General features: G+C 43.6%; 1 protein-coding gene across 1 annotated transcript in view; it reads right to left on the reverse strand.

Annotated features, from left to right (window-relative positions):
• pcbp4 (poly(rC) binding protein 4) overlaps positions 1 to 10,000 on the reverse strand; it is a 51,616-nt gene that overhangs the window by 9,906 nt on the left and 31,710 nt on the right. Inside the window, exons 9-11 of the mRNA XM_076096332.1 lie at positions 7,170 to 7,211; positions 6,960 to 7,038; positions 1,930 to 1,985 (exon numbers count right to left, since the gene is read on the reverse strand). Of these exons, the coding sequence (XP_075952447.1) occupies positions 1,930 to 1,985; positions 6,960 to 7,038; positions 7,170 to 7,211 (177 nt within the window). The remainder of the gene's footprint in view (positions 1 to 1,929; positions 1,986 to 6,959; positions 7,039 to 7,169; positions 7,212 to 10,000) is intronic.

The raw sequence follows: 10,000 nt of genomic DNA on the forward strand, positions 1-10,000 counted from the left end.
CTGATGGACGGATGGACAGAGGCAAAGTGAAAGAGGAGGAGAGTCAAGTGAGGCAGAAAGGAGGAACGTAGCCTCTCAGTGCTGATGGACTTTCTGGCTGCAGTCGTGTTCTCGTCTCGCATTTTCCCATCAAACAGTCAGTGAACCCAATCTAAACCTTTATTTGGTGCTTTTCATTAAACTGTCATGGCACTGACATTCTCAATCTCTAGTTTCAAGTCTTCTTCAATACAGCATGAGCAGAGACGTCACTCCTCCTCAGTCCAGATATGGTCACTTCCTGTTCACTGGTTGCAAAAAACAAGATGGCGACGGATTATATGGTAAAATAAAATATGTGAATAATAATACAAGACTCACTATTAACGTAAAACACAATAAAAAGGTGTTTATCGTTGTGAAGATGGTTGCTTAGGTTTAAGCAACAAAACTAGTTGGTGAAGGTTTATGGTTTGTGTTCAAATAATAACGTCCGAAACATAATTAAAGTAAGTAAATAACAACGCCTTTACGCAACGTTTCGTAAAACAACATACGAGAGCGTAAAAACAACGTTTACTTTGGTTTCACACTGGACAAGAATGTCGGTCTCCTGAGTTAAAGTCCTGTATTCGTTTGTCCTCCATCCATCCATCCCTCCATCCCTCCATCCGTCCCTCCATCCCTCTATCCATCGATCCCTCCATCCCTCCATCCATCCATCCGTCCCTCCATCCCTCTATCCATCCATCCATCCATCCATCCATCCATCCCTCCATCCATCATCCCTCTATCATCCCTCTATCCGTCCCTCCATCCCTCTATCCATCCCTCTATCCATCCCTCCCTCCCTCCCTCCTTTTATTTTCCTCGTATCGTTTTTATTACACCACGTAACTTTCAACAACGATCGCTCAATACTCGACGTCACAAACAGCAAAAACGTCCACATTCAACGTATCCGAGGTTTGTAAAAGAAACGACATCATGTCTTCCTGGCGACTGCTGAATAATTCACAATATCTAAACTGAATATGCTGTTTCAAATTCAGAATACTGTCATATTCTGAATAATAAGTGTAACATTAGTGTTTAGTGTGCATGGAAACGTGGTCACTGCTGCGCTCCGGTTAGTTTCTCTCTGCATCATTATTCTGATCTGCAAAACACAAACTAAAGAAGTGTGGAGGCTGTGTAGTCGAGGTCATTTTATAGTTTGGGATGAGAAGAGGAGGAGGGAGAGAGAGGGAGAGAGAGAGAGAGAGAAAGACAGAGAGAGAGAGACAGAGAGAGAGAGCGAGAGAGACAGAGAGAGAGAGACAGAGAGAGAGAGCGAGAGAGACAGAGAGAGAGAGAGAGAGACACGGTGGCCAAAGGCTGTCTTGTGAACAAAAGGTCGCTGCTTTGACCTCTCGATAGTCAACGCGTCCGTCACATGTCATCCGTCCGCGAGCTGAACTGTTTCTGTTTCACCGCCAGAGGAATCAAACCGACGTGTTGTTAGCTGCTCTACGCTGCAGCCGCTTTAGAAAGACTCATCATTCAACACGTGCAGCGCTGCTGTTCTGGTGATGAAATAAAAGTGAAAAAGTGATTTCTAGTGGAGAAGATTTAAAAAATGTGTGTTTGTGTTTTCTGTGTCATCATGAAATGAAAAACACATTCAGCTTTTTGTCTTCAATAACTAATTCATTTCCTGCATTTAGATCAAATTAAGTGAAAAAGGTGTTTGAAGGAATGAAGAAGGGAAACCAGCGGCTCCTGATGTTCCACTTTTACCATATTTTAACGTGATAAACGACGCGTTGGGGCATCGAACCGTCGGCTAAAAACGGCGTCGACGTGGGATTGACTGTGATGAGGGAAACTTTACTTCTAACATTTAGTTACATTAGTGACGGACGGTTGTGATTCTCTCTCTTCATGTTCGGATAAAGTCGTAATACTCACATCGTTTGGAATGAGGAGCTCCTGAGATGTGGTTTGGGAGTTGGCGTCCAACCCGCCTGAGAGAGGGAGAGAGAGAGAGGGAGAGAGAGATAGAGAGAGAGAGAGAGAGAGAGAAAAAAAGGGAGAGACAGACAGAGAGAGAAAGGGAGAGAGAGACAGAGAGAGAGAGAGAAAGGGAGAGAGAGAGAGAGACAGAGAGAGAGAGAGAGAGAAAGGGAGAGAAAGGGAGAGGGAGAGAGAGAAAGGGAGAGAGAGACAGAGAGAGAGAGAAATTGAATTCAATTATCATTTTCCAAAAGGAAAGTAATCTGCATGATCTTCCTTTCTTTTTCTTTTTCTCTTTCACCATTATGTCCTTCCTTTCATTCATTTCCTTCCTTACTTCTCCCCTCCTTTCTTTCTTTCTCCCCTTTCCTCCCCAACTTTCTCATATTTTTCAGTCCTTCCTTTCTTTCTCTCATCCTTTCCTTTCTTCCCCAATGTCCTTTCTTTCCTATCTCCTTTCCTTCTTCCCTTCCTTCCTGCATTTATTTTCTTCTTTCTGTGATAGCTTTCTTCCCTCCTTCTCTACTCCTTCCTTTCTTTTAATCATTTTCTTTCTTTCCTTACTTCCTCTCCTTTCTTTCCTGCTTTCCTTCTCCCTTCCTTTCTAACTTTTTCTCCTATGGTCTTTTCCTCCTTTATTTCCTTCCCTCCTTCCCCTGGCCTTCCTTTCTCCCTCTCTTATCCTCATAACCTTCCCTCCTTCCCACTGTCCTTCCTTTCCTTCCCTCTTTGTGTCCTTTCCTTCATCCTGCCTTCCTTCCTTTCTTTTCTTATTTCTGTCCTTCCTTTCTTCTTCTCTTTTTCTCCTTTCCTTCTTCACTCCTCTCCTTAGGGAATGTCCTCGTCACGGTGAACTAAACCAACAGTTCCTCTAATAGAGTGTGTGTGAGTGTGTGTGTATGTGTGTATGTGTGTGTGAGTGTGTGTGTGAATTATTTTCCCTTCCACGTCTGATGACTTTAATACCTGAGACATAATGGAATAATCATCCGTCCGTGATAATCTGCTCTGTTTGAGAAATGAGCGTCTGAAGCGTCGTCGTGTTGAACATCGAGTGAAGTCGTTTACAAACACTCGTGATGTCACTGGATTATTATCATCGATGCGTTAATTATTCATCACTTTGATGTTACAGCTGATGACGGTGGAGCTTGTTATGAAGTTATATATATAGTATAAAGTAATTAAAGTGATTAACTCAATAAAGTGGAGGTAAAGATGTCCCTTTACACTGAAGGAAGTACAAGTATAAAATACCAGGAAATGGGAATAATGCATGTAATGTACAAATACCATGAGAATTACATTTTATAGTAAGGAAGTCACATTCTAGTTTTAGTTTTAGTTCTTGGAGACGTGCTGTTACGGCTTCACCTGAAGAACAATCCGTATGATCCAACAAGTCAACATTGATTTATCCGCTACGTAACGTCCGTACGTCAGCAACGTCCGTACGTCAGCAACGTCCGTACGTCAGCAACGTCCGTACTTCAGCAACGTCCGTACGTCAGTAACGTCCGTACGTCAGTAACGTCCGTACGTCAGTAACGTCCGTACTTCAGCAACGTCCGTACGTCAGCAACGTCCGTACGTCAGCAACGTCCGTACTTCAGCAACGTCCGTACGTCAGCAACGTCCGTACTTCAGCAACGTCCGTACGTCAGCAACGTCCGTACTTCAGCAACGTCCGTACTTCAGCAACGTCCGTACGTCAGCAACGTCCGTACTTCAGCAACGTCCGTACTTCAGCCACTTCCGTACTTCAGCAACGTCCGTACTTCAGCAACGTCCGTACTTCAGCAACGTCCGTACTTCAGCAACGTCCGTACTTCAGCAACGTCCGTACGTCAGCAACGTCCGTACTTCAGCAACGTCCGTACTTCAGCAACGTCCGTACGTCAGCAACGTCCGTACGTCAGCAACGTCCGTACTTCAGCAACGTCCGTACTTCAGTAACGTCCGTACTTCAGCCACGTCCGTACTTCAGCAACGTCCGTACTTCAGCAACGTCCGTACGTCAGTAACGTCCGTACTTCAGCAACGTCCGTACGTCAGCAACGTCCGTACTTCAGCAACGTCCGTACTTCAGCCACGTCCGTACTTCAGCAACGTCCGTACTTCAGCAACGTCCGTACTTCAGCAACGTCCGTACGTCAGTAACGTCCGTACTTCAGCAACGTCCGTACGTCAGTAACGTCCGTACTTCAGCAACGTCCGTACTTCAGCAACGTCCGTACGTCAGCAACGTCCGTACGTCAGTAACGTCCGTACTTCAGCAACGTCCGTACTTCAGTAACGTCCGTACTTCAGCCACGTCCGTACTTCAGCAACGTCCGTACTTCAGCAACGTCCGTACGTCAGTAACGTCCGTACTTCAGCAACGTCCGTACTTCAGCCACGTCCGTACTTCAGCCACGTCCGTACTTCAGCAACGTCCGTACTTCAGCAACGTCCGTACGTCAGCAACGTCCGTACGTCAGTAACGTCCGTACTTCAGCAACGTCCGTACTTCAGTAACGTCCGTACTTCAGCCACGTCCGTACTTCAGCAACGTCCGTACTTCAGCAACGTCCGTACGTCAGTAACGTCCGTACTTCAGCAACGTCCGTACGTCAGCAACGTCCGTACTTCAGCAACGTCCGTACTTCAGCCACGTCCGTACTTCAGCAACGTCCGTACTTCAGCAACGTCCGTACTTCAGCAACGTCCGTACGTCAGTAACGTCCGTACTTCAGCAACGTCCGTACGTCAGTAACGTCCGTACTTCAGCAACGTCCGTACGTCAGCAACGTCCGTACTTCAGCAACGTCCGTACTTCAGCAACGTCCGTACGTCAGCAACGTCCGTACGTCAACAACGTCCGTACGTCAGCAACACTTCTTTAGTTATTTGAACTCAAACCTAACAACGTTGTGTTGCCTAAACCAAACTATGTTGTATTCTGTGAAGTTTATTTTGAAAAGTTTGTCTGAATGTAACGAACACAAATTGACACATTTCTGGACTTTAGTGAGGAAGCGACTCTTTCATAAGATATCAGGAAGCGTGTGAGGGTACGTTGATGAAGAACATGCTTCACTCCTCAGTGACGGTAAACATGTCTGAACCCTGACCTCCCTGAAGAGGAAACAGTGAATATTAATAACTCATGAGTTAAATATTAAACTAGACGAAGCATTTAGAACATTTCTCTTTAATTCTTTACTGTGAATCTACAGTTCGACTTTACAAAATGCTTCAACACTGATTTATTATATTTTACTCTGCAACAGCTTTCTTTTCTTCTTTCTGTCCTTCCGTTCTTTATCTCTTTTCCTCATTTCCTTTCTTAGTATTTCTCTGTTCTTTTCTACCGTTATGTCCTCTCTTTTCCTTCCTTCCTACTCCTATCCTTTCTTATTTTCTCTCCTTTCCTCCTCTCCTTCCATCCTCTCGTCTGTCCTTCCTTCCTTTCTTCCTCTTTTTTTCTCCTTTCCTTTTTCCTTTCTTTACTGCCTTTCCTTCCTTCCTTTCCTTCACCCCCCCCCCCCCCCCCCGATGTCCTCCCCTTCTGGATTACAATGAGGAGCCCCTGAATATGAATAACTCATGAGGCAGATATAAAGGCCATGCTTCTTTAATTCTGCGGCTGCATGAACGAGATGTCTCACTGTTGCACAAACTGTCTTTAACAAAGAATCTATGAAATGAATTGTTCCACCTTTGATTAGAGCGCCATGTTGTAAATGCACCGTCAGCATGTAAACTCAGCTGGATGCTCAGCATCAAAGCCACAGAAGAGTTCAGTAAATAAAGATTATAAAACATGAATTATCTCATCATGTGCTGATGCTTCTCACAGAGTGACTGATGGGAATAAGAGGAGACATTCAGAGCATGTCTGATGATTGAAATCATCTCCTGTGTTTTTTGATGCAGTGAATGATGAAACTCGATGTAATAACAATTTTTTTTTCTGAAATGGAAATACTTTTAAAATTTTTTTTGTTGTTTTTCCATTGACACACAGTCGCTGCATTTTGTGTGTGAAAGGAGCAAAAAAGAAATGCTGAAGAGCCTGAAGAGTGACAACAAAGTGACTTCAAAGTGGAACGAGTAGAGAACAGAGAGGAGCCTGCTGAGCGTCTCCACTGTTCCTACAGCTGGAAAGAAAACGTGTTCGGATTGTACCAGGAGACAACCTCCGGTTCTTTAAAGTGAAGTCAGAGCTTCATGTGTTAAAGCTGCATTCTCTCTAGTGACCACCAGGGGGCGACTCCTCTGGTTGTATAGAAGTCTATGAGAAAATGACTCTACTTCTCTCTTGATTTATTACCTCAGTAAACATTGTAAACATGAGTTTATGGTCTCAATCTCTAGTTTCAAGTCTTCTTCAATACAGCATGATGTTCATTTAGTACATTATGGTCCATTTAGAGTCAAACAGACCATAAAGCAGGGGATGCTTTAGGGCGGGGCTACACAGTGATTGACAGGTCTCTACCGGCGTCTCTAGTTTGTGTGTTGACGTCAAATATGGTTCTCCAGAATCACTGACTACATACGTCTCCCCCAAAGTCTTTGTGTTAGGCTCCTCCCTTTGACTTTAATATATATATATATATATATATATATATATATTTCTTTCTTTTTTATTATATCTAACATATAATAGTTTATGGTCTCAATCTCTAGTTTCAAGTCTTCTTCAATACAGCATGATGTTCAAGATTGCAATGGCCACAAACAAGACGCCGATTGCCAAAAAACAAGATGGCGTCGGCCATGACGAATTTGAGGCCTCAAAGAGGGCCGCCTACAAACCACTGTGTGACGTTACGGTGACGACGTCTACTTCTTATTTACAGTCTAATGATTCAACGGACAAAAGACGAATCGTCTCCGGGTCGATTCGTACAAATATCAAACAATCATTTCAGTTTTGTTTTCTTCATCCCTTCAGATCTTCTGTGTGTGTGTGTGTGTGTGTGTGTGTGAGTACATACCAGATAGAACTTGTGTAGCTGATTGGCTCATGGAGGCCAGGCCCTGTTGGTGCATTGACAACTGGTGGAGCTTTGCTAACTGAGAGAGGAATAGAGAAAGAAATATATATATACAGTATATATATTATATGAGTGTGTGTGTGTAAAAATGCCAAAATCATCATACTGGAATAGGAAATATCATCTGAAGATTAAAGCCTTTAGTTTTACCTCTGAGTGTGGAATGCCGTAGTGACTCTGTACTGCGTACGTCTGAAGAGAAAAATAAAGACAATAAGTGACAACAAAGTAACAAAGTCACATGTTTGTATTCAAACAGACAGTTTCTATAAGAAGACATCACTTCCATAGCGGGAGTTATTATATATATTTACAAAATATAAATTCACCAAAAGTTACCATTACATAATGCCTCATTTGCATATTTAAACATAACATTTCTAGAAAACATTTGCCTTGATGTAGGTAATGTGTGCGTACCTGTACTTGTGTCACACGTGATTTTATTCTGCTAGATCGTTCATTTAGATACTGGAATGTGACGATCGCTCATAAAAAAAGAAATAAAAAATTCAACCGTCTCGGGTTTTTGATGAAAAATGAGGACGTTTCTCTGGAGCTCATAACTCCTCACAACAATCTTCTGCGAGGAAAAGGTCTTCCTCCCTCTACATCTTCACATTGATCATTTAGGGAAGCACCTTTTCTTTTGTGACAACATTGTCAGGTTTAATGCGTCCTAATGGTCCACTGAACCGAACACTTCCACTTCAATCATCCGTCACGAATCAAGTGTTTTGTGTTCATCTCTCCAAGATCACGATTTAAAGAGAATCCCAACACTGAAGTTCAAAGGGAATGAACACTTCCACGGACGATGAAGGAGTGTGTGTGTGTGTGTGTGTGTGTGTGTGTGTGTGTGTGTGTGTGTGTCCCCCTGAGATTCACCACACCTTATATAACAGATTTCAGAGTTGTTATCAGGCGGCAACCTCCGGTTCTTTAAAGTGAAGTCAAAGCTTCATGTGTTAAAGCTGCATTCTCTCTAGTGACCACCAGGGGGCGACTCCTCTGGTTGTATAGAAGTCTATGAGAAAATGACTCTACTTCTCTCTTGATTTATTACCTCAGTAAACATTGTAAACATGAGTTTATGGTCTCAATCTCTAGTTTCAAGTCTTCTTCAATACAGCATGATGTTCATTTAGTACATTATGGTCCATTTAGAGTCAAACAGACCATAAAGCAGAGGATGCTTTAGGGCGGGGCTACACAGTGATTGACAGGTCTCTACCAGAGACGTATACGGCGTCTCTACGTCACTTCTCTTCAGTCCAGATATGGTCACTTCCTGTTCACTGGTTGCCAAAAAAAACAACATGGTGACGGCCGTAAACCAACATGGTGACGGCGAAATTGCCGAACTTTCTATGGCTGTTGTCCTTGACGCAGACTGCATTGTCACTTGCAGCTAAACCTCTGACTCCTGATGCTGCATTCAGGGATTTGGAGGAAATGCTGTTTCGCTCACATCATAAAACAAAGGCGCTCCTAGAGACATGAGTTTGTGCTCGGCCTCCTGCAGATTGTTCTGCATCTTCCTTGATCTGCAGATATGCCGGGAGATATTTATACACGCCTTCAAATCTGAAAGTCTGCATTGCATGCATTAACCCAAGCAATCCATGCAGGCGCTAAAGCAAAAAAAGAAAAAATGACATGCACTCATAAATATTCATCCACGGCTTAACACAGCTCACATCACAGATGCAGCACTTCTGGGCCGCGTCCATCAAACGTCCGAGAGAAGGAAATCAGTTGGAAGCGGACATTTCTGGCTCTTCTGTTACGACTGTGTTTGATAAATACTTAGGAAGAGACTCGCCTCCAGAGGAGGAGGTGACGCCTGCTTATCTGCCACGTGCCTGTGCCTGTATCCACCAAACTCATCAACAAACTACAACACATCCAGAACTCTGCTGCCCGTCTGCTCTCCCACTCCACCAGAGACCACATCACCCCGGTCCTTCAGAACCTCCACTGGCTCCCCATACAGCACAGAATCCAGTATACAAATCTCCTCATCACATACAAACCCCTTCAGACCTTTCTGACCTCCTGCACCGACACACTCCCACCCACAACCTCAGATCCACCGACGCCAACCTCCTTCTTCCTTACTGGTCTGTTTGTGTCTCATTGTAGTTGTTTCGTGTCTCTTTGTAGTCTCGTGTGTCTGTTTATGGTCATTTTGAGTCTTTTCCTGGTTGATATGTGTCTCTTTGAGTGACAGTTTGTAAGTGAAGGTTCCAGATATCAGCTGTTAAAACCAGCTCCCACATGGAACCTTTCAGGTGAACTTCTCTGGAGGAGCGGACTGAGCCGTGCACAGAAGCCCTGATGCTGCTAAACGACATCCAGCGCTTCAGAAAGAGGAGCGGACACGTGCACGTTCCTTAGCAACAGCCAACCCATTACGCCCTTTATTAATTATTAATAAAAATAAATTGGAATGTGTCTAAAACTTTATAATTGCCGTACTAGATTACTGTTTTATCAAAGCAATAGCTCACTCATGTTGTGATTATCACACAGTCGCTCGTGGGCTGTTGCTTGAATAATAAATAACTAAGAACACTAATATTTTTAAGATAAATGAGGTATTAACTGTATTAACTAAAGAGATTACAGCGAACACTGTGACGCGTGTGTTTGAGGGTGAATGACGTCGCAGCCGTCAGCTCCTCTGGACGTTATGATGAATCCACTCGGCCTTCAGGAGCTGCTCACGATTAATGAGTGCTGGTGGAGCTCAACATCGAGCCTGATGAAAGACCCGCTCAAACTCAAATGTTATTAATACGTATTGTAATTAACGATACAGGAGCCTCATGAATATTCATCCATTTGATACGGTATGGATCAGAGATGAGCGGTGAAGGAACCTCTGAGGAACACACAGAGAGCTTCAGGCCTGTTTCATATCTGATGAATACAGAAGTTCACCAGCAGCACAATAAACACATCAACACCGTCATTCA

Source organism: Anarhichas minor, unplaced genomic scaffold (genome assembly GCF_050575085.1).
Source record: "Anarhichas minor isolate MPS153535 unplaced genomic scaffold, ASM5057508v1 ptg000021l, whole genome shotgun sequence".
NCBI classification, from domain to species: Eukaryota; Metazoa; Chordata; class Actinopteri; order Perciformes; family Anarhichadidae; genus Anarhichas; species Anarhichas minor.